Genomic DNA, 24,803 nt, shown 5'->3' with positions numbered 1-24,803 from the left:
AATTAAAATTACTTAAGCTGCTTTTTCTTTAAATAATAAGAGTTATTAAATATATTTTTTTTTATTTTAAGTTTATTATATTTATTAAGCTTGCTTTTATTATAAAAAATTTAATATTTTTCTTTTAAATTTAATTTTAATTAATAAATAAGTTTTTTTTTTTTTTTTTTTTTTTTTTTTTTTAATTATAACTTATTATTAATAATTTAAAATTAATTATTTTTTATCTTTTTTAAAGTTTTTAAGTTAAGTATAATTAACCTTTATAATTTTTATAACTTTATTTTAATTTTTAATATTTTTAGCTATATATTTTTTTTTAATTATAATAATATTTATTTAAAAAAGCTTATAATTATTTATAAATATAAGCTTTTTTTTAATATAAATTATATAATTTATAAAATTTATAAAATTTATAAGTATTAAAATTAAGTTAATTTTTTTTTAATTATTAAGCTTTTAAATTACTTTTAAAATTTTTAATAAAGCTTTTTCTTTAAATAAAGAATTTGCTTTAATAAGCTTATAATATTTAATTATATAAAATAAATTAAATCTTTCTTTCTTAAATAAAAACTTTAATTAATTATAAATATATCTTTTTAAATTATAATTATTTTAATTATAATATAATTAAATATAAATAAAATTTAAATATTTTAAAAAGTTAGCTTAAGTATTTTTAAGTAAATTAAGAAATATTAATAATATCTTTAACTTAAAAATTATTAATAAATTATTTAAAAAAAGTTGCTTAAGCTTATTATATTAATATATATTATAATTTTAAAAAGTATATAATTATAATAAATTTTAAATAATTTATTTTTTTTAAAGAAAAGCATTAAAATTATAACTTATATCTTATTATTATTAAAGTTATTTTAATTAAGTTTTATTAAAAATTATTAAATTAAATTTATAACTCTTAATTTAATTATTTTAAAATTATTTTATTTATTATTATAAAAAAAAGCTTTAATATTTTATTAAAATAATTTAAATTTATTTTTAAATTTAATTAAGTTAAGTTTTAACTTTATAAACTTTTTAATAAATTTATTTATATTTTATAAATTTTAATTATATTTTTTAATAATATTAATATAATTAAATTTAAATAAAGATTATAAAGCTTATAAGTTTTTATTTTAAAGATAATTTAAAAAATTAAAATTATTTTAACTTTTTTAAAAAAAATTTAACTTTTTTAAATTAAGTAAATTTTAATTAAAATTATTTTATATAAATAAATATTTATTTTATTTAAAATACTTAAGTTTTTAATTAATAACTTTTAATAAGATATGCTTAAAGTTTAATTAAAAAATATTCCTTGTTAACTTATAAATAATTTCTTTTTTTATTAACTATTTTTTTAAATATAATAAAAGTATTTTATAAAAGGATTAAGTTATAATAAAAAAAATATTATTTATATTATTAAGTTTTTAATTATATTTTATAATCTTTTTTTTTTATATTTTTAAGTTATTATAAAGATTATTATAAATAATATTTTTAATAATTATAATTAAGTTTATATAATAAATTTAATTATTAAACTTATAAAAAGTAAAAAGCTTTTCTTTTTAATTTTTTTAAATAAATTATTTAATAATAATATTTTTAATTATTTTTATTAAATTTAAAGTAATATAATATTACTTAAGTAATTTTAAGATTTAATTATTTAAATAAAAAAATTAATAAATAATAATTTTAAGGTTATTTAAAATCTTAATAATATTAATTTTTAAAAACTTAAAATATTTAAATTATAAATTATAAAAAAAGCTGCTTATAATAAAATTATTATATTAATAAAAAATAAGATTTTTAAAATATTAATTTAAGTTTTTAACTTATTATTAATAATAAATTATAAGGTTTAATTAAAGTAAGATTAATGCTTTAATTAATAATAAGTAAAATTAAATTTCCTTTTTTTCTTAATAAATTTTTTAAAATTCTTTTTTAGCTTTAAGTAAAAAAAAATAAATAATTTTTAAGGTTTAAAAGTACTTTTAAAATAAAAGTAGGTTTAAAAGGGTTTTAAGCTTAAAAATATAATATATATATTATAATAATTTTTATTAAAAATAATATTAAAATAAAGAAATTTAAAAATAATAATATTTTTAATTAAAATAATTATTTTTAAGAAATTTATTTTTAATATTATTATAAAATATTTAAATTAAAATTTAAAAAATAAAAATATTAATAAATATAATAAATAAAATAAATTTAATAAAAAGATATTTTATTAAGAAATAAATATTATAAAATTATAATAAAGGAAGTTTTTTAAATTTATATTTAATGCCTTACTTATTAATATTATATTAAATTCTTTAATAATTTAAATTTAAGTTTAATTAAAGCTTAAGTAAGGTTATATTTTAAGTTTAAGCCTTTTATATAATTTAATTAATATAAAAATATATAATATAATATTATTTATTAAACTTATAAATAAGTAAAGTAAGTATCTTAATTTTATATTATAACTTTCTTTATTTTAAACTTAAGATTATAATAATAATAATAAATATTAATTAAGAATTTAAAGCTTTTTTAATTAATATTAAATAATATTTATAAAATTTAAATTTATAAATTTAATTTTAAGTTTATATTATTATTATATTTTAAGTATAATTTTTAATAAAAAACTTAAAATAAATTTAAAGCTTAATAATATATTAATATAAAATTAAGATAGTATTTTATTTAAATATTAAAAGTATAAAAGGTATTTTAAAATTAAAAAATAATTTTAAAGTATTTATAATATTATTATAAGTTTAATTATACTTAATTTTTTTTTATAATAAGTTAAAAATAAATATAAATTTTAATTAAAGCTTTAAGTTAAAATATAAAATAATTTAATAATATTTAATATAAAAATAAGAAAAGAAATAAAATTAATAAATAATTAATTTATAATTAATTTTTTATTTTTTTTATTATTAATTAAAAATATATAAAATTAAAATTATACTTAAGTTAAATTATTAATAAAAATAAGTTACTTAAATAATAAGGGATAAGTTTTATTAAATCTTTTTAAGGATAACTTAAAAAGAAGCTTTAATATAATAAAAAGGAAAGATAAAAATAAAAAGAAGTTAAAGAAAGGGAAAAGATAAATATTTTAAAAATTCTTAAAAATAAGAAAAGCTTAATTAAAGCATTAAATATATAAGAAAAGAAAAGAGTTAATTTCTTAAAAGAATATTTAAAATAAGCGTAAAAGCTAGCTTTTTATAATTAGTTAAAATTTAGCGCAGTATTATTTCTTACGTAATTCCCTGCATCTGCCAACAATATTAAAAAATATACCCTTTTTAATATAATGTTTTTATTAATCTTAATTAAAGTAAAGGATTTTATAAAATAATTAATCCCTCTTTACTTTAAACTTTTTTTAAATCTTTTTAAAGATTTAATTATTAAGATTTATAATAAATAAAATATAATTATATATCTTTTATACTTAAATTATATAAAATAATATATTATTATTAATAGCAAACCCGCCTTATCTTTACTTTTTAACCATAATTTTATTAGCTAAAAACATAAAATTAAACTTTTCCAAGCCTTTATAATACTTATTATTATTTATATTATTATTATTCTTTATATAATTTAACTATATATATTTTTTATTATCAATTTAATTAATTAACCCATAATTTACAATATTTCTTATAATTAAGCTTTTTTTATATATTAATAAATTATTTAATAAAGCTTAATTTATTATAAGCTAGTTAATATAAATTATATTAATATAAATTATAAGCTAATAATAAAGCTTATGCTTTTTTTTATATTATATATTATTAAGTTTTTTAAATATACTTTATTTAGCATATTATTAAGCTTAATTTAATTTATAATTAATAATAATTACTTTAATATACTTTTTATATATTACTTAATTTAAAAAGGCTTAAGCTAAATAATTACTTAATACTATAAAATTAAAAGGTAAGATTTAAGGCTAAAGCATTAAAAAATTAAAAATAAATAATAAAAAATGCTTTAAAATGCTTAAAAAAAATAATAAATAAAATTAATAAATAAGCTTTAGCATATTACTTAAATATAATAATAATATTATTAAATAATATAAAGATATATATTTTAATAAATTACTTACTTTTATTATATTTAATGCACTTTATATTATTTCTTTTAAAAAGTTAATATTTTAAGCAAGCTTTAATATAAAATTATGCTTTAAATCTTATTTATTAAAATTAAGTATAAAATTTAATAATACTTATATTACTTTAATTAATAATATATTTAAATAAATAAAATTTATATATTTATATTTAAATTAATAGCATTACTTATATTTCTTTTTAAAGGCTATTCTTTTTTTCTTTATTACCTTATTTTAACTTAATAACCGCTTAATTAAAGCAGTTAATATATTTAATTTATAAATATAATAATTTATCTTTACCTTTTTAAAACTATTCTTAACTTACTTAATTCTCCTTTTTTTTAATAATAAAAAGGGCTTTATTTTATTAAAGAGCTTAATATTTATTTTTATACTTATATAAGTATATTAATTAAGATTAAGCTTAAAGGCATTAAGCTTAGCTTTATTTAAAGGAGTATATATAGCATTAATAAGGTTAAATAAAATTAAAGGCAAAATTAAAAATAAGTTATTTAACTTAATCTTAAAGGTAATATTATTAATAAAGAAATAATTAAAAATACTTATGTCTTATAATAAATTATTTAATAAAGGGAAAATAAAATATAATTCTTATATAAGCTTAAGTTTAAAATTAATAAGCTTATTAAGATTTTTAATATTAACTTATAATATTAAATTATTTTTTAGCAATAAAAGCCCTTAAAAATATAATAATAACTTTATAATATAACGTTATAATTAATAAGTAAATTTTTATATTAATTATTATATAAAAAGTTTTAATTAATATTAATATAAATAAAAGTTAATTAAGTAAAATGCCTTACCTTTTTATATTATAATATTAACTTTATAAGTATATAAGCATTTTATAATATATTAAAATAATCTTATATATAATATATTAAGTTACCTTAAACTTTTTAACTTATTATAATAATTAATAAAAAAGTTACTTATAATTTAAGATATTATAAATAATAAATTAATTAAAAATATAAAAAAATAAAGTAATATACTTAATGCTATTTTTAATTCCTTAATTAAAATATTTTAAAACCTTTAAAATAAAATTATTATTAAATAAAAAAAGGCATTTATTATAATTATATATATATATTTTTAATAATTAAGCTATATCTTTAAATAATAATATAAACTCTTTATAATAAACATAAAAAGAATATTAAAATACATTATATATAAAAAATATACTTAATAAATACTTTATTAATAATAATTAAGCTAAATTTTATTAATATAATAAATAGCTTTTATACCTTTATTAATCTTTATTTACTTTTATTAAAATAAACTTTAAAATTTCTTAAAAATTATTAATATAAATAATATTAATTATAATAAGAAACTTTATCTTTATTTTCTTAAATATTATATTATTTAAAATATATTAAATAATATAAATATTATATTTAAATACTTAAAAAAAGTATTATTAATATATAATAATTTATATTTATAAAAATATTACTTAAATAATATTGCTTTTAATAATCTTAATATTTATTATTTAAAAATTATAATTAACTTTATAGCTTTTTAATATTTTAAGTATTTAAAATAAAATCCTTAATTATTTAATTACTTATTAAGGTTAATAAGTAAATATATAAGCATTATTAAGGTATTATTTTAATTATATAAATAAATAATAATTTATATTAATTAATATTATAAATAACATTTATAATAAAAAAGAAAGAGTTATTAAAGCTTTTAAATTATATTGCCTTTATAAAATAAAATATAATATACTTAACTTAATATTTTATATTAATTAATAAGTTAATTAAATAATTATTTTTAATTAAATTATTAATAAGGCATTTAATTAATAGCTAACCCTTAATATTTTAATTATTAATATTTTTAAAAATTATTTACTTATATAAAATTATATAAAGAAAGTAAATAATAAAGGTACTTAATAAATATTATTATAATTAAATATTATATTATTTTTAATAATAAGGTAAAAAAGTAATTTTAATAAAGAAATGTTTTTTAAAGGTTTTAAATGCTAAATAATTATATAAAGAAAAAATTTTTATAATATAAAAAGAATTTATATATTTTAATAAATATATATAAAATATATAATTAAGTATATTTACTTAAAATACTTATATCCTTTTTAATTATAAAGCTAAATAAGCAATTTATTTTATATAAAATTAATAGCTTTTTTAACCTTTTTTATTTAATTATTATTATTTTTTTAACTTATTATTTAAAATTATTAATAAATTTATTTATAATCTTATTTACTTTTTTATTATAATATTTTACTTTACCATTAAATATATATTTAATAATAATTTAATAATAAAATATATTTTTTTTAATTTATATAATTATAATTATATATTTATATAATTTAATTTAAATATTAAATGCATTTTAAAAATAAAGATTATACTTTATTTTATAAATATTAATATAAGGATTATAATTATTAAATTATATTTTAATAAATAAATAATAAAGTTACTTAAATTTAAGTATAATTTTATAAGCTATATTTAAAAGATATTTATAATTATCTTAAAAAATAAAAATAATATATTATAAATATTTTAAATATTTAAATTATTATTTTTAAGTTATTATTTTAATTATTTATAATTATATTAAGGTTAAATTTAAAGATATTAATAATAAAATAATATTTAAAAATAAGGATTATAAAATAATTAATTTAAAAAAATAAAAAGAAATAAGTATTATTTTATAAATAAATTAATTAAATATATAAATAAATAAATAAAAAGTAATTTTATAATAAAGTTATAAGATAAGTTAAATATTATATAAAGTAAATAATAATAAAGTAAATAAGTTAACTTAAAGTTATAAAATTTTTTTTTTATACTTTATATTAATATAATAAATATAAATTAAATATATTACATAAAGAATAATAAAATAAATATAATAAAGTAATAAGGTAGCTATAATTTTAAAAAGCTAGCTTTTAAGGTATATTTATGTTTTATTAATACATATAGCTAATTTCCTTATATTAGGTGGGTTAACGCTGGAAGCTAGGTGGGCGTACTGTAGAAGCTGGGTGGGCGTACGCTGACTCCCACTTACCCGTCGATTTCTGATGCGATCAAATGAGCCGAGACCTCTTGAAAAGCTCGAGAATAAATCCCAGCCACTCGCACCTATATTTTGGGAGCCAGCCAGAAGAGGACAAGAACACGACCTGCCAGTCCCATGAACCTACCAGGGATGATGGATTGTAAAGCGAAAACCCAGTATCCGAATGGGACCTGTGGCAAGACGAGACCCCGAGCTTGGGAAAGAGCACCTCGGCCTCGTGGTCACGCGCTCTTGCCACGCCACCCGGCCACCCAGCCACTGTGGCGGGCAGCCACGACTGTGCGGAGGTACCTCGAGCGGGCGAGAAGCTCCGGCTGGCCTTGGTGATTCGCCAGCGCGTAGTTAAGCTTCTGCCAAGAATGGGGAGAGCCGGTGGGCAGGGATGCCAAGTTTTTGAGCACGGGTGATGTGTGCCAAGACTTGCCCCAACATGCTCAACACAGGCAAACTGACTGACAGAGCGAGCTTGCTGATCATGAATTGAGTCTAGATCAGCCATCCGTCCTGTAAATCCTGACAGGCGCTCCCTCCCTTGGCTCCCTTGCCCCTCCCGGGCCGGATCTTGCCCATGTTTCACACGTCTATCTGCCCGTCTGCGCATCGAAGCTCTGGTAGGTGGGATGTGGGGTTTTACTTGCTGGCCCGGCCTTTTGAGGTCATGGTGTGCTCGTAGGTGGTCTCGATTCTTCGGTTGGGCCACCGCATTGTGGTGATGGATCAACATTCATTCCTTCAACAAACGTGCCGCCTCCCGGTCCGTCAGTCTTCCGGCAATGTGGTGCCGTGCTGTGATGGGTACAGTACGTACACTAGCCTACCACTTGGACCGTTGACGACGCTGCGACAAGGCGTGCTCCATTGGCCAACGCGACATTAGTTAGCCATGTACATGTATCACAATTTCACCCCCTTTGATTTCATGTGACGTCAATTTCGCTGCCGTTGCCCATGTCGTGTTTTGACCCTCCCGTTCGTGACAGTTATTATAGATGCCCCTTGGTGCCTTCTCCCGTACCACCCTTCAATGTCCCGCTTCTCGTCTTCAGTCAAACACAGGACAGCTGCAGCATAACAGCCTCAGCGTGAGGCATCCATACCCCTGGCTCTGTACTGAGCTCCCGTCCCCTGTTGACAGACTCGCCCAGTCAGTCCATCAGAGAAGCTTCGTCTAGTGCCGAATTTCCAACCATCTGGCCCAAGCCCCATCACCGCGAACATGGGTTTCTTCAGCCGTAAACCTCGCGACGGCCCGGGAGCACATGCAGCCACCACCACCCCGCCCAAACACCACAATGACAAGGGGACGCCTTACTACTCCATGAGCTCGCGGCCCAAGTTCGGCCAGTGGCTCAAGCACACCTGGCTCGACATTGTCACGATGGTTATCATGGGCGTCATTGGCCTTGGTGTAAGTTAAACAAGTCACCAGACACTTCAAGTGTTCGAATGTTCCTTCTTGCGCAGATCAGCTACTGACGCCTCGGTATTAGGTCTACGAAGCGCACCCGGCACCAACCCGCTCGTTCCCCGTCCTCTTCTCTGACGGCGAGGTCGTCTACCCCGAGTTTGCCTATCCCCTTCGCAAGGAGATCGTTCCCATCTGGGCCGCTGCACTGCTCGCAGCCCTTGTCCCTATTTTCGTCTTCCTGGTCATGCAGATCCGCATCCGCTCCTTCTGGGACGTCAACAATGCTGTCATCGGCCTCCTCTACGCCTTGATCACTGCCGCCGTCTTCCAGGTCTTCGTCAAGTGGCTGATCGGGGGTCTACGCCCGCATTTCTTGACCGTGTGCCAGCCTGACATCTCCCTCGCCAGCAACAACCCCGGCGACAAGGGTGCTGGCTACAACGCAGCCGGGTTCAAGCAGATCTACTACACAAGCGAGATCTGCACCGGCGACCGGAACACTATCGACGACAGCCTTGAGTCGATGCCGTCTGGCCACACCACCGCCGCCTTCGCAGGCTTTGTCTACCTGTATCTCTACCTCAACGCCAAGCTCAAGGTCTTCTCCAACTATCATCCCGCTATGTGGAAGCTGATCGCCATCTACGCCCCAATCCTCGGCGCTTGCCTTATCGGCGGTGCCCTGACAATTGACGAGTTTCACAATTGGTGAGTTGAGCCAAGAATTGCCCTCATTGGTCCTCCAACGTTCTTTTGCTAACGGCGATTCAGGTACGATATTCTTGCAGGCGCAATTATCGGCACGGTGATGGCCTTCTCCGCGTACAGGATGACATACGCGGCCATCTGGGACTGGCGCATCAACCACATTCCCCTCAACAGGGGTGTGCCATTTGACTTTGCCAACCCCGAGCTCACGCATGCTACATTCACGAGGAAGGTTGGCTGGGGTGCTTCGACTGGTGTCGTCGGCGAGCACAACGGGCACCATGGCTACGGCCATGGCCACAACGCGTCCATTGGCACCAGTGGCGTGTCGAGGAAGCCTGTTGGGTCCGGCCGGGCTCCAGAGACCATGGTCTAATACACGAATGAGGCTAAAAATAATGGTAAAGATGCCTCGGGATGGGCAGTAGGCCGAGAGATGTTTGGGGGAGTAGGGAAGGCTTTGATTACAATTGCCTATCCATTGTTTCGATCAGGGGCAGCACGTGCCGGACATTTTCCAGCCTTGATGCTCGCCCCTTTCAGGTTTGACGCTTATTATCGTCCGCTTTCGACGAAGCTGGCGAATACACGATACCCATATGAGTTACGCGAGCCAATTAATTCGATTAATACTTAAAACTGTAAACACGCACTCAAAGGATTCGTGACAATCTCCACGGGTATCATACCATCCAGGAACACCGAGCCACCCAGTCGCCGCCAAAACAGACCAAAGATTCCACGCGTAACACCAAATAACATCGCTGCACTCGAGCCAGAGCACCGTGCTTCATGGCCCTCACTTCTTCCCAAGTATCTTCCCGATCAAGCTCTTTCTTCGGGCAGGTCTCTCCGGCAAAGGCGCCTCCTCTTCCACGGTCACAGAACCGACGCTCTTCTTCCTGGCTGGAGCGCTCGCCTCGGACTTGGAACCCCTCCTAGGCGGGACGTCGCTCTTTGAGTTTTTCCTCGGCTTGCTCTCCTCGCCGCGGGCCCTCCAAAGTAGGCCCAACAGGCTTGCGACGATGATAGCCTCGAGCTCCGGGTCGAGCCTGTCCTGCAGCAACAGCGCGCCCTCGCTGAAGGGCTGGGACAGGGAGAAGCCCAGGCCGACGTTGTGATAGATTGCCCGGATGCGGTGCTCGTTCTTCTCGATCGCGGCGGAATATGGCACTTCCTGCTCGTCCTCACTCTCATCCTTGGCTTTGGTTTCCTCCTTCGTCTCCTCCCACCAATTGTCCTCGTCCTTCGCCGCACCGGCCACCGCCGCACCACCACCGGGATCACCTCCGAGCTCGACCAGCGTGTACCTCAGCAGGCCGTGCTCGACCGGGTGCACCTGCCACTGCAGCGTCCTCTCCTCGTCCAGCAGGCTCGGCACCGTGAACGTGAACCAGGCGTTGCGGCTGCTCCCGAACCTGCTGACCGTCGGCTGCAGGGGGAAGCTCGCCACCACCCGGATGCCCACGTCCGTCGAGCCGGGCGTCAGGGTGTAGGCCACGTCGCCGTCGGCAAGCGGCGCCTGCGGGGGCGGGATGGTCAGGCCGACCTCGGCACCGCCGTAGAGCATGCGCCGACTGACCGTGCCGTGGGTGACGAGCGCCGCGCCGGCGCCGAGGCTGCTCTTCCTGCGAGCTGCCGTCGTGCCGCCGGCGCCGGGGACGACCGGGCCGGACAGCGACTTGCGGCGCTCGAGCGGCTCAAAGTCGACGAGGTAGCTGACCTCGCTGGAGCCGCGGCCGTCGCCGTTGGGCTTGGGCATCAGGCCGAAGCGGGTCTTGAAGCGCGAGCTGCCGATGGGCTCGCCGGCGACCGTCTCCTTGTAGTCCTTGGTGAAGTCGTAGACGGGCAGGTGCGCGGCCTTGTCGTTGTGGCTGGGGACGTACAGGGTGCGCGAGGTGAGGTGGGACGGCGTCGGCGCCAGCTTGCGGCCCAGGAGGGCCTCGTACTGGTCCGGCGCCGAGAACTGCGTGTGGGCATTCCCCGTGGGCAGGCCCAGGCCGTGGATGGCCGGGTGGGCGTATGGGTAGGGATGCAGCCGCGGGTCGGTTGTTGTGTGATAAGCCGCTGCTATTGCTATCGCCGATGCAGTGGCCATCTTGACTATCCGGAGGGTTGTCTTTTATATCCGAGTCCTGCTGGGCTCTGCGAGGCTGGCACTCGGCTCAGGAACATCAAGGTGATGACTTATGTGCTCTCGATAGGCCTCCGCTATGCATTGGAGGAGACTAGATACGCTCGCTGCAAAGGGCGGGACAAGTGGTAGACTCATGAACACAGATCAAAGTCATACTCATCATGACTGTCATTATCTTTTGAGACACAGCAGTCATGGCGTCGAGCACGTGCTGCTAGAGCGCGGCTTGGACGTTCTTGGTATCGGTGCGGGGTCATCCCGTCCTTGTTTCTCGTCCTACTCCTCCATGGCACCAACATCTCCTACCTCACCGGCTTTGCCAACGGAGTTAGCCCGGCTGAGAGCGGGGCAAGTCTTGGAGTTAGACACGGATGGGTGGAGCTGCTTCCTCCGGGGCTGTGCTGACGCCAGCAACGGACTTTTGGGACGAACACCTTGTTGCGACAAGGTCAGGGGTTCCAGCGTCAACGTCAGCATTGGGGCAGCATTGCCTCGATGATTTGGAGAGCGTGTTAGCACTTGTTGGATGCCTTGCTGCGTAGTTACAAGCGGGCATAGAGCACATGTGCTTTGTCGGACAACGAGATTATATTTCCTTCAATGATTCAGCTCCTCTGCATGTGCATCGCTAAACCATGCCCAAAATCAGTCTGCAGATATTTATCCTCGCCCGTCAAAATACGTAGGTAAACGCCAGCCGCCTTGTCATAGCTGTCGAATGACGATGTTCATGCCGGAGCAGCGAAGGCAGCTTCGTAGTTACTGTCATCACAACACATCAAGAACTCCAGATATGGAATTGACCTTCCGGCCACTTGCCCTCCTGTGAGTCCTGCCAGGCCTGGCGCGCTCTCCACGCCGCCCAGCTCCCCAGCACGACAAACGCGAGCCAGTGCCCAAATGCTTTGTGTCTGAATTCCTGCCCACCGTTGAACCAGACCACGAGCCCGTCTACCAGTCCTGCGAGTGATATAATGGCAGCGAACGTTGTGATCGCATTCACATTGCCCTGGTATTGTAGCACGACGAGGGTCAAGCCGTAGGTGAGCTCACGGGAGCCCTTGATGAAAACGAAAGGCGAGTGACTCTGTGTCTTGGCGTTGGTCTGGGCATTTTCGAGAGGGAGGCCGAACCTCCCGTATTCCTGGCGTGGGCGGAGGAAGCAATGCAGAGCCAGCAGGAGCGTTGCGGCGCCGAAGACGTAGGCGAGCATCTGGTTCGAAGTGCTCATGAGACGAGGGGGATTCTCAGGGAGCATCATTTTGATGGTGTCTTATTTCATTGCCGATTCTGAAAGAATGTGGAAAGGAGGAGAGTGGCAGTAAGGTCGAAGCGTCAGCAGAGATGTAACTAGGATGAGAAGCTTCATCCTGCGGCACAGCAGAGTCGTACCACAACCGACAGTCAGTTGCTGCCTACTGCCTACTGCCAATCTGACATGTCCCCTTTCACATGACCCTAACCCCATTATACTTCATATTGATCAACACGTTGGATTTGTATCCAGTTAAGAGCGCTAGAGCCTATCCTTTACATTATCATATATTGTAAGCAAGGTGATAAAAATCGATGTTCTCCAAGAGCCCACACATACGAGGAGACAACCGCAGATAAATGACGTTAAGAATAACTCAATGTCAAATAAGTGACACCATGTTCCTAACATTGATACCAACCTTGAGTTGTAGCAGTTTGCAGTTGCCAGGTAAGTACTAGTAGGCTCTGGTTGCCTTATATTTACCTCTTGGACGATTGAGCCCAGCTGTCGACCGTTGTTCGCTCTGTGTGTCTCTTTCATCATGCTAGGTAGCCACTAACATTCACGACAATTTTCATCGGGTACCACCTAGGTATGTAGATGTGTGAGCGCCAGCAAGCGTCTGCCTTTGATATGAGTGCCGAAAGAATTGCTAGCGACAGCTGCAAATCACAACGGATTTAGTACCAACAGCGTTTGCTGAACCAATCACAGTTGGGCGCATTTGTTCTGTTGGGCCGTTAACGCCGAGAATGGCCTAAAGCCAATGCTGACGCCAGCAGCGAAAATGGGACGCCGCCCATTTCCGGACGTCAGCCAGGCCACAGTTGGGTTTAATCCTGCGGCGAGCGTCATCACACCTTGGAGCAATCTAATCGCCGACCGATGCGGATGTCACGCCTGCAAACAAAAATGCATGTTGGTGATATAGTCTTGGAGGATATAAATACACAAGTCCAATCTCATTCTCCCATCTCCAAAATACATGCCTCAACACTCCATCAACCAAACCAATTCATCATTGTCTCAAAGAACCTCAAGCCTAAAGTCGACCCAATTCCCAATTAGCTGCTCAATAGCCTAACAACACCATATCCAACATGTCCCAATTCACATCCCAGACTCGAGGAGAAGATGTCTGCGAGGCATTCCCCTCCCAGATCAAGGGGAGGACATTCCTCATCACAGGCACCAGTGCCAATGGCCTCGGCGCCAAATCCGCAACAACCCTGGCCAAATACTCTCCGGCCCAGATCATCCTCGTCTCCCGGTCCAAGTCCAAGGTCGACCCCGTCGCTGACGAGATCAAGTCTACCAACAGCGACATCTCCGTCAAATTCGTAGCATGCGAGCTGTCCGACCAGGAGTCCGTCCGCGGAGCAGCTGAGAAGATCCTTTCCGATGCCGAAATCAAGAAGATCGATGTCGTGGTCAACAACGCCGGTGTGATGGCGATTCTGGAATACCAAGTCGACAAGCAAGGCAACGAGATGCAGTTGAGCGCGAACCATATCGGGCACTTCCTTCTCACCAACCTCATCATGCCAAAGATTCTTGCTGCCGGCGCCGGTGCGCGAATCATCAACCTGACCTCTCTCGGCCACCGCATCGGGCCCTTCCGCTTCAACGACCCCAAGTTCAGCGGTGGCAAGGAATGTAAGTAGAACATGCTCAGATCTGGACTAGAATTTGTACTCTCTGTGCAATCAGTTCTAACGTACGATCCCAGATGATCCCTGGTCTGCCTACGGTCAGTCCAAGACCGCAAACGTTCTCTTCTCTGTCGAGCTGGCCCGCCGCCTGAAGTCCCGCAACATCCAGGCCTTCGCCGTGCACCCTGGCCTGATTCTCTCCACCAGCCTGGGTTCGCACATGGACTTCATGGCCCAGTTGCCGGCACTGCAGGCTGCTGCCGAGAAGAACAACCCCGGTCTTACTTGGAGCGCGGAGGGACATGCGAAGGATGATTCCCAGGGGTGCGCAACTTCGTTGGTTGCTGCATTGGATCCGAGCCTAGAGGCTGAGACCGGTGCATATCTTGAGGACTGTGCCGTGTCAAAGGCCTTGGAGTACGCGACTGATCTGGAGAATGCCAAGAAGCTGTGGGCTTACAGCGAGGGGCTTGTTGGTCAGAAGTTTGATGTCTGAATTTGGTTGACAAGTAACGCATGCATTATTGGAATATTTGATACGGATTCTCCTTCTTTGACATTATCGGCTTAATTTTATGTACATCCATGAATTTCCACTCTTCTAATAGAATCAATGTGTTTTACCCGCCAGAATCTCCTGTTCCACGGCCTCTCCAAGGCTCTTCGTGGTTCCCTTTCCTCCCATATCAGCCGTCATGACATCCGGTTCCGACCGTGCAAGGACAGCTTCGATGGCCTTGAGTACGACATCCGCAGCATTTTGGTGGCCCAGGTGCTGCAGCATCATGGAGCCAGCCCAGATCATACCGACCGGGTTCGCAACGCCCTTGCCAGCGATATCAGGGGCGCTTCCGTGCACAGGCTCGAACAGGCTGGGGAACTTCTTGTCCGGATTGATGTTTCCCGACGGTGCGATACCAATGGTACCGGTACAGGCCGGTCCCAGATCAGATAGGATATCCCCAAACAGATTGCTGCCGACCACGACATCGAAGATCTGAGGCCGCTGGACAAAGTGAGCTGTCAGGATATCGATATGATACTTGTCGACGTCCACCTCAGGATACTTCGCAGCCATCTCCTTCACCCTGCTATCCCAGTACGGCATCGTGATTGATATCCCATTGCTCTTGGTGGCGCTGGTGAGCTTCCTCCGCGGCCTTCCCTGCGCCAGGTCGAACGCATACTTGAGCACGCGATCAACACCAACGCGGGTCATGACCGTCTCCTGGATTACGGTCTCGCGGTCGGTGCCCTCGAAGATCTTGCCGCCGATGCTGCTGTACTCGCCCTCGGTGTTCTCCCTCACGATCCAGAAGTCGATATCGCCCGGCTTGCGGCCCGCCAGCGGGCACTTGACGCCCGGCATGAGGCGGCACGGCCGCAGGTTGATGTACTGGTCGAACTCGCGCCTGAACTTGAGCAGGCTGCCCCACAGCGACACGTCGTCCGGCACCTGGTCGGGCAGCCCCACGGCGCCGAAGTAGATTGCGTCATAGGCGGAGAGCGTCTCCTTCCAGTCTGGCGGCAGCATGTCGCCATGTTTGGCGTAGTAGGCGCAGCTGGAGAAGTCGAAGGATGTGAACTCGATGGGGATGTTGAAGAGCGATGCCGCAGCTTGGACGCTGCGGACGCCATGTGGCATGACTTCTGTGCCGATGCCATCGCCGGGGATGACGGCTATGCGGAGGGGTTTGGCGCTGTTGGTGGAGGACATTTTGGCTGACTTGAGTGGCTGAAGATGGCTATATTCATGTACAACTGACATGCGTGTCGAACACAGGAGTTAAAGTATTTGATTCTATTCGGCTATATGTGTTGCATGCGGCAGAAGTCTTACCCACCAGAGTCGGCCTCGGGGTTCTCGTAATTCGTACCATACAGTGATGTGGGGTTGTAGACAACGGACTTGAGATACACCGAGCGGCGATCCTGTCAGCGCATTGGCGCCTCCACCACCAAAGACGCCCCTAACTGGTATGCTAGTTGCTGTACACATGACAGTCAGCTGCGCGGTATGGACTGGATGCTGTGGACTAATTAAGTCGTTTCCTGCACGCTCAGCAACGTATTCAACGTGTAATAAATTCGCGGGTAATTTAGGTAAAAGTGAATGAATGCTTGTCGGTTCCAACCTCTCGAGGACCTCAATGCAACGGTGGGGTTAGGTACACGGATGGACCGGTTGTCGGCCTCGCGCCCTTCCTCAGGCTAAAGTATTCACCGGCCTTAAATCCACGCTACTGTGGTGCATACCTACAAACCGGAACGGTGATAGCTTGACGGATGGTGCACTTGGGCATTTGACTTCATCCCGGACAATTTATAAGAAAACGCCCCGCTCGACCCACTCTGGATCATACAAAGCTTTGCCATACAGTCATTATACGAATTGAAAGAGAAAAGCACCATGTTTGACGGCTTCGAACCCTTCCGCATCAAGACCTCCACCGAGCCGGAGGTGACCATCTCAGGCATCCGAAGCCCCGGCAGCAAGGACCTCCCGGCCCTGCTTCTCCTCCATGGCTTCCCGCAAACCCACCACATCTGGCACCGTGTGGCCTCACAGCTGACGGACTCGTACAACGTCGTGCTGCTGGACCTCCGGGGCTACGGCGCGTCGTCCAAGCCGGCGGGCGATGTCTCCAACTACGCCAAGTCCGCCATGGCGCGGGACTGCATCGCGGTCATGGACGAGCTGGGCTTCGGCACCTTCTTCGTCTGCGCGCACGACCGCGGCGCCCGCGTCGCCCACAAGCTGTGCGTTGACTTCCCGGAGCGCGTGCGCAAGACCATACTCCTCGACATCTGCCCCACGCTGGCCATGTACGAGGCCACCAACCTCGAGCTCGCAAAGTCGTACTTCCACTGGTTCTTCCTCATCCAGCGGAGCCCGCTGCCCGAGACGCTGATCCTGGGGAGCCCGCGGATGCTGGCCGAGATGTTCATGGGCGGGCGGCAGCGCGACGGGACGGCCATCTTTGCGGCCGAGTGCTTCGAGGAGTATGTCGCCAGTCTGAGCGATCCCGACACCGTGCATGGCATGTGCCAGGACTACCGGGCTAGCGTGACGCTGGACATGGAGGAGCAGAGGCGGGACTTGGCTGAGGGGCGGCATATCAAGTCTCCTCTCAGGGTGCTCTGGGGTGACGTTGGCGTCATCGAGAAGGCATTTGATGCTCTTGCTGAGTGGCGCAAGGTCACGGACGAGGGGGTGAGTGTTGACGGCCATGCCGTAGACTCAGGCCATTACATTCCAGAGCAGGCGCCTGATGTTGTCGTTGCTGAGATAAGAGATTTTCTTGTTTGATCTAATCAACCAAACCGCCTAGCATCAGCAAAAACACAAGCCTTGTTGAACCTATCCTCGCTACACATCTAACATGAGCCTCATGATGATATCCTTAAACTAGGAGAAGAAGAAGAGGTCATGGAAATGCCTTCTCGATAATCTGAGGCTGCAACTGTTCGTAGCCGGCCAGAGCCTACCCCTACCTCCCGACTCCGAAGACCCAAACCAGGGCTGCTACAATACTTGCAATGAACGACGAAAAGAAGAACACCTGGCATAAGTGTTCCCACCATAGCCATGCTTGTCAGCGTAGCAAAGAGACCTCCTGCTGGCGTAAAACCGCCATACATGAAAGATTGAAATGCCGCTGCGGCCGTACCTATGTTCAACGCGCATGAGCAGCAATACAAAGCCAGAAATTTACTGGAGGTGCTCACCTGCAATTATGCCTGCGGGGCCGAATCCGAGTGACATGATTATTGTGCATACGATGGTAAATGTGATCCACCAAGCAAAGATAACCGCCAAGACATCTGGCGATCGTTAAATTAGTTGCACTGGAGATTGATGACCGCACGAGGCAGGCTTACGAGGTTGGGAAAGCCAGTCTGAGAAGGCGGCCCACGTCTCACTGAGGTTGGGCCACGCAATAGAGATCCCAGCAACGTACTGCTGCAACGTATCCCACATGTTGCCATCGAATGGGTTTTGGGCAGTGAAGAGAAGGACCGCCATGCTGAGGTTCTGGGTGAAAAGTTCGAGACCTTGATTAACCGCAAGTTCAGGAGTGACGGCTATGCAGGGGAGAAGAAAACACAGATGGTCAGGAGACTGAAAGTTTTCCGGGGCAGGGCGTTCTGCAGCACGTTATATGTTACCCGAAGGCCGGTCTGTTGGTGCATGGCTGTGACAGGAGGTGTGACAGGAGGTGACGCAGGCGTCCAGCCGAAATCCCAACTAGAGAGCCGCCAAAGCGGCGCATAATGAGTATGCCTATCTGCCTAATCCCGGCAGCTGGCCATGAACATACACTGTTGGCAGTAGGCCTCAAGCAGGCCGGGGCGGAGCATAAGCAAATCGAATGGCTTCGCCAAAGTTCTAATCAGGCTGGGACGGCCTCCTGCAGCAACCTGCACAGATTACTAAGGCAGCTGAACCAACTCAACACCTCCCGCGAATGAAACAAACTATTACACACTACTTCGATATTTAGGATTAATCTTTATTAATGCACGCACTCGCTCCTAAACTTAAGTGCAAATACGTATGTGAAGAAGTGACTAGCAAAACGCATCCGGCCACCCTAAGGCTTGAAAATAAAGGTGCTTAACTAACTGCTAAGGAGTTATCTACTTAAGTACAAGACTGCCATTTAATAATAACAATACCCTACTATGTTAGTTGAAGTGAGGCCTTGGCACATTGTCATAGTAAGGTACAACTATGACATTCTTGTCGTCCGTGGCACCGACCATGGCAATGGTACCAGGGTGTATAGGGTGTGAGCTCGTGATGATTTCCAAGAGAGCTGGCTTGCCCGACAACGCACTCTGAGCCAGCCTCTTGACAGCATCATCGATATCTGCTGGCTTGCTGACGCGCTCAGAGGCGCACCCCAGGCCCTTAGCAACAGTGCTGAAATTCATCTCCTGTGAAAGCATTGCCGCGGGCCGTGCCTTTGTAATAGGCCCGTAGATGATCTCCTGGCCGCCTTGGCTCATACCCCAGCAGTAGTTGTTACAAACGATGGTGAGGATCTTGGCGCCGAAGCGGGCGTAGGTGTCGAGCTCCGCAAGGTGCAGACCTCCGGAGCCATCGCCTTGGATGTTTACCACCAGGCGTTCCGGCTCAGCGATGCTGGCGCCTAAGCAATAGCCCCAACCATTGCCGAGGAACCCGAGATAGCCACAGCTGAAGATGACTCTTTTCGGTCGGAGGAACTCGCTGGTTATGACAGTCCAGCTGCCCACTTCGCCGCCATCTGTTCAAGCACAAGCAAGTTAGCGATTGAGAGGCTCGGGAGTTTGAATGAATTCTGAGCTAAGTGCTGAGAGATACGCAGGCGTACCCTCAAGTGCGACTTACCTATGGACAGCGTTGCATCCTCGGGCAATGAAGAAAAGGCCTTCTTGAGTGCGTGGTATGGATGCACTCTACCGGGCTCATATTCTTCGGCATCCTTTTCCTGGGGCATCGGCCCAGCCTTCAGCGCCATTGTCGTCTTGACCCAGTCGCCTGGTGCTGTGTACTTGACGGCGCCCAGGCCGCTAGCCAGAGCATCCATGGCCGGCTTGGCATCTGATGTGATCCCAAGGTGGATTTCCTGGGCCCTGCCGATTTCCCCAGAGTCCACATCCACCTGGATGTACTGGCATACATCGGGGTGGGGCGTGCAAGGAGAGCCTCGACCCCCCAGGAAGAAACCTGTCCGCGCCGCGAGCAACAACACAAGATCCGGAGCCGGATGGTTGATTGCCTCAAGGCCACTCAGGAGGTTCGCAACGCCGCCCCGGAGAGGATGTTTGTTGGGCAGAGCACCCGAGTACTCGTTGCTATGGAATGTGGGGATTCGAGCTTTCGCAACGAAATCGTGGAAGGATGAATCCTCTTCAAGACCCCTGGCTCCTGCGCCAGTGATAATGACCGGGCGCTTCGACGCAGAGAACATTTCCACGGCCTTCTGGATAGCCTGGGGATGCGGACCTGCTTGATAGGACGGCTTCATCCGGATCGAACCCCAAGAGATGTGTTTGGGCTGCACTGGGGAGAAAAGAACGTCGATGGGGAAATCAATCAGTACCGGCCCTGGTGGACTCGCTGTAGCCACATGAAAGGCGTGGGACACCAGTCTCGGAATTTCTTCAGCGTGTACACAGCGGTGACAGAAGCGCGTGACAGGTTTGCTGACGACGATCTGGTCGTGGAAGCCCTGCAGGACGTTCATCTCGGCGTCGCGTTGCGGCGCAGAGCTGGTGACACAGAATATGGGGCTCCTATCGGCCATGGCAGTTGAAAGCCCGGCCAACGCATTGCCGAATCCACTATTCGCAGTGAAGAAACATACGCCGACTTGGCCCTTGACCTTGGCGTAGCCCTCGGCAGCCTGCACGGCGACTGTCTCGTGCCTGGTGTCGATGAGGCGGATTCCAGAATCCGATGCCCCCATGAGGAAAGCGTCGAGATGCCCTCCGTGCAAGCCAAAGGCGACGCTCACACCTAGGTGAACTAGGGTCTGAGCCAGGAGGTCGCCGCCACTGAATTCTCTACCCTTCGGAACGGATAGCTCAGGGTAGCCTGGATAGCTCTCTTTTGCTGCTGTGGACGCCATCTTGAGGCCTGGAATGAGTGAATCAATCGGTTGAAGGTGCTTACGTCCAAAGACACAATATATCAATCTACAAAAATGAGGTACTTGGGTGTGGTATGCAGCATGAGCCAGACCAAGTCAAATACATAAAACATTAAGAACTGCTTTCTTTGAATCCCACTATGCATTATTTGTATTTGGAAATGCTCGCAGCAAGTCGCCGACTCTAAGAGGTAGCCTGCTAGCTTATGCATATTGCCTAGGCAGTCTAAAGCTTGGCTTGCGGGTTGACATGTCAGGAGGGGTTTCCCCTCACCAAAACAAACCACCTCATGATCAACCTCGGCATATTATGTGTTGATCGGGCTTGGAATACGTGTACTTCGCTGAATGACGTTCAGTTCCCCTCAACCGACATTTATCTCCGGGTTGTGTGTAACCCGGGAGGAGAGGGGTTATGTGGCAGTGCCTCCTCGGCCCTCATGACTTCGATGAGACAACAAACACGCAATGCTATTAGAGCTTATTAATCAATACTAGGTATCAGGAATTCCTGAATATCAGATGCGCGTCTGTGATTGAGAACATCTCTTCCCTGCAACTTGGACAGTTTCGACGACACCAACAATAAACTGCAACCTACGCGATGCCCGAATTCACAGTATCCGATGGCGACTTGGCCCCGTTGAACGGTAAGGTGGTGCTTTTAACAGGATGCTCCAGTGGTATCGGTCTAGCGACAGTGAAAGAGCTGCTCGCAGCCGGAGCAAAGGTCGTTGGAGGAGATTTGTCTGAGCCGAAGTCCGCTGTTGACAGTCAGGACTTTGAATTTGTCCAGGCCAACGTGACTGACTGGAAGGCATTGTGCAATCTCTTCAAGAAGGCTGTAAGCAGGTTCGGGCACATCGATCATGTGTTCGCGAACGCTGGTGCGTATTGCCCGACAAAGCACTCGGGCTGGAGAAACGCACTTCCACTGACCCGTGACATCAGGCATTGCCCATCAGATGGACTTGCTCTCAGATGAGTTCGATGAGGATGGCGAGCTCAAACGGCCAAATCACATCGTTCTCGATGTGAACCTTGCAGCCGTCGTTGACACCGTCAAGCTAGGACTCCATTATATCCGGAAAAACCCCAGCGGTGGCAGCATTGTAGTGACAGCGTCGGCCTCTTCGTACCAGCGGTATCCCTGCTACGACTACACATCTGCGAAGCACGGTGTGCATGGTCTGGTCCGGGGGCTGGTCTCTGAGATTGGACCCGAAACAGACATTCCTGTCCGCCTCAATGGCATCGCACCGAGCTGGACTATTACTGGGCTTGTGAATGAAGCCCTTTGTGCCAAGGCAGGGGTTCCAGCGCAGGGACCTGAGATTGCAGCACGATCAGCCCTTATTCTCATGGCCGACAGTTCCCGACACGGCGAGATAATCCATTCATCCCAGGGAAAATATTTTGAGCTCGAATCGCATCTGCTCAGGGCTACGAATGATATTCTACAAGAGGCACCGACAGTTGAACCGGTAACGAGATCACTTTCAGATGAATATCGAGCAATATTTGCAGCGTTCCAGAAGGAACAGTAGGACTAAACAGTACTATATGTATTTCCTTAATTTACCCGCGTAAATCGGTGTATGGAGATAGCTTGCAGATGAAAACCGCATTTCCTCTGACACAATGTATAATTATAACGGAGCAGCAAGCTTTAAGGGCTCGTATCCGGAGATCTCTCCACCTCGGAGTATATCTGGCCGATGTGATTACCTAGGTAGTTACAAGTCCTTTGTTATACACCACCAAATTGACTAGTGGAGTTTATAACAGTAAGTAGATGTTTGAAACTCTTCATCTTGGCGAGATTCTATGCCTATCCTGCCTAAAACCACTCTTAACAGCGATGTGCTTTTACCAATCCCTGCTCTGTGACGTCTTGGAGGTAGCTCCATTTCGCTCTTTGATTCTTTGATATAATAATCACCCGCACAATATTCAGAGCTTCATGATTTCTGCTTCCCATTCTGGAACAACACCCTTGCATGGGAACTTGACACCAACTGAGACTCCACGGCTAAGCTGGGCGGTCCCGCCGTCATATTGCCATCCCATGGAAGCCTTAGCAAAGTGGCGTGACAACGGCTCGTTGGATTGCGCTTATTCTGTATTATCTACATGCACTGCACCCTCCCTCCACCCCCATGAGAGGGCTGGTGTGAAGTTATTGGCCTTCAGCCTCCCACGCTGGCATGATGCAGAAGCACGAGTTTGAGCGCAGATATGCGGATCATAACCGAGCTGCTGTGACACCACACCCCTCCCCGGCTTTTGAGATGTGCTCTTTTCTGCCCGATTCCATTTTTCCACTTGCCACACACAAGTCCAACGCACTCTTGGTTATCAGCTAGACTTAATGACATTGCCTTCCCACTCAGAGAACAGCAGAACCCGCACTACTCAACTCTTCTCATTATCTCCCAAGCATTTCAATCTGTTCGAAACGGAGTTTACTACCCGAGACCGTCGCATGCGCATCAGTGCCTGATCTGCCCAATCGGATACAACTGCCCATATTTAAATTCGCGCTCAGATCATGGCTCACTGCACCTTCTGCTCTCGCCTCATCGAGCATATCGTAACTCCTGCCCGCCATCCACTCGATCCTGATTATAAAAAATGGGAAAAGTGGGAATTAGAGAAAAGCTGCGACTTCGAAGACTCCATGCCACAGTGTGCGCTATGCAAATTTCTTTATCAGTCAATGGAGGTGCTTTTTGGAAAGAAAAGCTCTAGACTGGACAGAGAAGGGAAGCTGCGTAAAATAATGTTGTTCAATCGCTACGGCTACCGCTACCGCAAGGGAGAACCGGACGATCCCTTGTGCCGGGTTCACCTATATTTTCCGAGTCTTGGCGATTACAGTCCAATGGCTCATTCCAGTTTTGCTGTCTGGACTGAGACGGGCATGTGCCTTTAATTCTAGAGATGGATCGATGCTTTACTGCGAGAGAGTTCGCACGAGGTCCTTACAATTCCTCAGGGGATGCCGCTGCAGCTACCATTACCACTCAGCCACCGGTTCATAAGGACGAATCAGAAATCGATCAGATATGCGCTCTGGTACGCAACAGGCTGTATGAATGCATTACAACACACCCCAAATGTGGACAGAGCAACACTTCTGGGACGGAACCCAGGCTGCCAGCGCGGGTCCTTTACGTCAAGAATGCTACCTCGTACGACAACTCAGTCAGACTTGTACAGTCTTGTGGCACAACTGGGGCATATTGTGCTTTGAGCCACTGCTGGGGTCCTGTTGAAAGACAACCGATTCGGACGCTTGCGGGAAACATTCAAGACCATTATTCTGGCATACTTCTTACTGCCTTGCCTCGAACATTTCAAGAGGCAGTTTTTTTGACTCAAAAGCTGGGTATCGATTACCTTTGGATCGATTCATTATGCATTCAGCAGGACGACGACGACGACTGGAGACGTGAAGCTGCTTCTATGGGTGTATTATATCAACAGGCCACCTTGGTCATCGCGGCAGCTGGATCTGAGGACCCTACAGGAGGTCTCTTTGTATGTGAAAGGTCTTCGGAAACTGCACTGAAGCTCCCTTACGCCGGCAATGGCAATGAAGATGGTGGAGCATTCAATCTGGTGTTTCAAGGCCCATCCATGGATCCGTTAGACGTCCACAGCAGCCTC

At 41.2% G+C, this 24,803-nt stretch overlaps 9 protein-coding genes across 9 annotated transcripts; 4 read left to right on the top strand and 5 right to left on the bottom strand.

The window, feature by feature from the left end:
* Nucleotides 1-8,543: 8,543 nt before the first annotated feature.
* On the top strand, nt 8,544-9,819 carry INS49_015894 (uncharacterized protein; the record flags this gene model as incomplete). Its single annotated transcript, XM_043176572.1, has 3 exons — nt 8,544-8,735; nt 8,818-9,443; nt 9,507-9,819. The coding sequence occupies 3 exons, from the start codon at nt 8,544-8,546 to the stop codon at nt 9,817-9,819; spliced, it is 1,131 nt and encodes a 376-aa protein (XP_043020027.1).
* Nucleotides 9,820-10,242: 423 nt separating this feature from the next.
* On the bottom strand, nt 10,243-11,541 carry INS49_015893 (uncharacterized protein; the record flags this gene model as incomplete). Its single annotated transcript, XM_043176571.1, has 1 exon — nt 10,243-11,541. The coding sequence occupies one exon, from the start codon at nt 11,539-11,541 to the stop codon at nt 10,243-10,245; it is 1,299 nt and encodes a 432-aa protein (XP_043020026.1).
* Nucleotides 11,542-12,358: 817 nt separating this feature from the next.
* On the bottom strand, nt 12,359-12,841 carry INS49_015892 (uncharacterized protein; the record flags this gene model as incomplete). The annotated part of the gene is made up of 1 exon (XM_043176570.1): nt 12,359-12,841. One exon carries the CDS (start codon nt 12,839-12,841, stop codon nt 12,359-12,361), a length of 483 nt encoding a protein of 160 aa, XP_043020025.1.
* Nucleotides 12,842-13,938: 1,097 nt separating this feature from the next.
* INS49_015891 (uncharacterized protein) lies at nt 13,939-14,986 on the top strand (the record flags this gene model as incomplete). The annotated part of the gene is made up of 2 exons (XM_043176569.1): nt 13,939-14,494; nt 14,568-14,986. 2 exons carry the CDS (start codon nt 13,939-13,941, stop codon nt 14,984-14,986), a joined length of 975 nt encoding a protein of 324 aa, XP_043020024.1.
* A 114-nt stretch (nt 14,987-15,100) lies between these two features.
* INS49_015890 (uncharacterized protein) lies at nt 15,101-16,207 on the bottom strand (the record flags this gene model as incomplete). Its single annotated transcript, XM_043176568.1, has 1 exon — nt 15,101-16,207. One exon carries the CDS (start codon nt 16,205-16,207, stop codon nt 15,101-15,103), a length of 1,107 nt encoding a protein of 368 aa, XP_043020023.1.
* Nucleotides 16,208-16,900: 693 nt separating this feature from the next.
* Nucleotides 16,901-17,800, top strand: INS49_015889 (uncharacterized protein; the record flags this gene model as incomplete). The annotated part of the gene is made up of 1 exon (XM_043176567.1): nt 16,901-17,800. One exon carries the CDS (start codon nt 16,901-16,903, stop codon nt 17,798-17,800), a length of 900 nt encoding a protein of 299 aa, XP_043020022.1.
* Nucleotides 17,801-18,202: 402 nt separating this feature from the next.
* Nucleotides 18,203-18,517, bottom strand: INS49_015888 (uncharacterized protein; the record flags this gene model as incomplete). Its single annotated transcript, XM_043176566.1, has 2 exons — nt 18,203-18,315; nt 18,373-18,517. The coding sequence occupies 2 exons, from the start codon at nt 18,515-18,517 to the stop codon at nt 18,203-18,205; spliced, it is 258 nt and encodes an 85-aa protein (XP_043020021.1).
* Nucleotides 18,518-19,179: 662 nt separating this feature from the next.
* On the bottom strand, nt 19,180-21,110 carry INS49_015887 (uncharacterized protein; the record flags this gene model as incomplete). Its single annotated transcript, XM_043176565.1, has 3 exons — nt 19,180-19,763; nt 19,868-20,471; nt 20,679-21,110. The coding sequence occupies 3 exons, from the start codon at nt 21,108-21,110 to the stop codon at nt 19,180-19,182; spliced, it is 1,620 nt and encodes a 539-aa protein (XP_043020020.1).
* A 625-nt stretch (nt 21,111-21,735) lies between these two features.
* Nucleotides 21,736-22,678, top strand: INS49_015886 (uncharacterized protein; the record flags this gene model as incomplete). The annotated part of the gene is made up of 3 exons (XM_043176564.1): nt 21,736-21,781; nt 21,833-22,018; nt 22,083-22,678. The coding sequence occupies 3 exons, from the start codon at nt 21,736-21,738 to the stop codon at nt 22,676-22,678; spliced, it is 828 nt and encodes a 275-aa protein (XP_043020019.1).
* Nucleotides 22,679-24,803: the final 2,125 nt, after the last annotated feature.

This window comes from Diaporthe citri (genome assembly GCF_014595645.1).
Source record: "Diaporthe citri strain NFHF-8-4 chromosome Unknown scaffold_9, whole genome shotgun sequence".
Taxonomy (NCBI): domain Eukaryota; kingdom Fungi; phylum Ascomycota; class Sordariomycetes; order Diaporthales; family Diaporthaceae; genus Diaporthe; species Diaporthe citri.
Note: the sequence above shows the minus strand (reverse complement) of the source record. Positions and strands in the feature narration are given on the sequence as shown.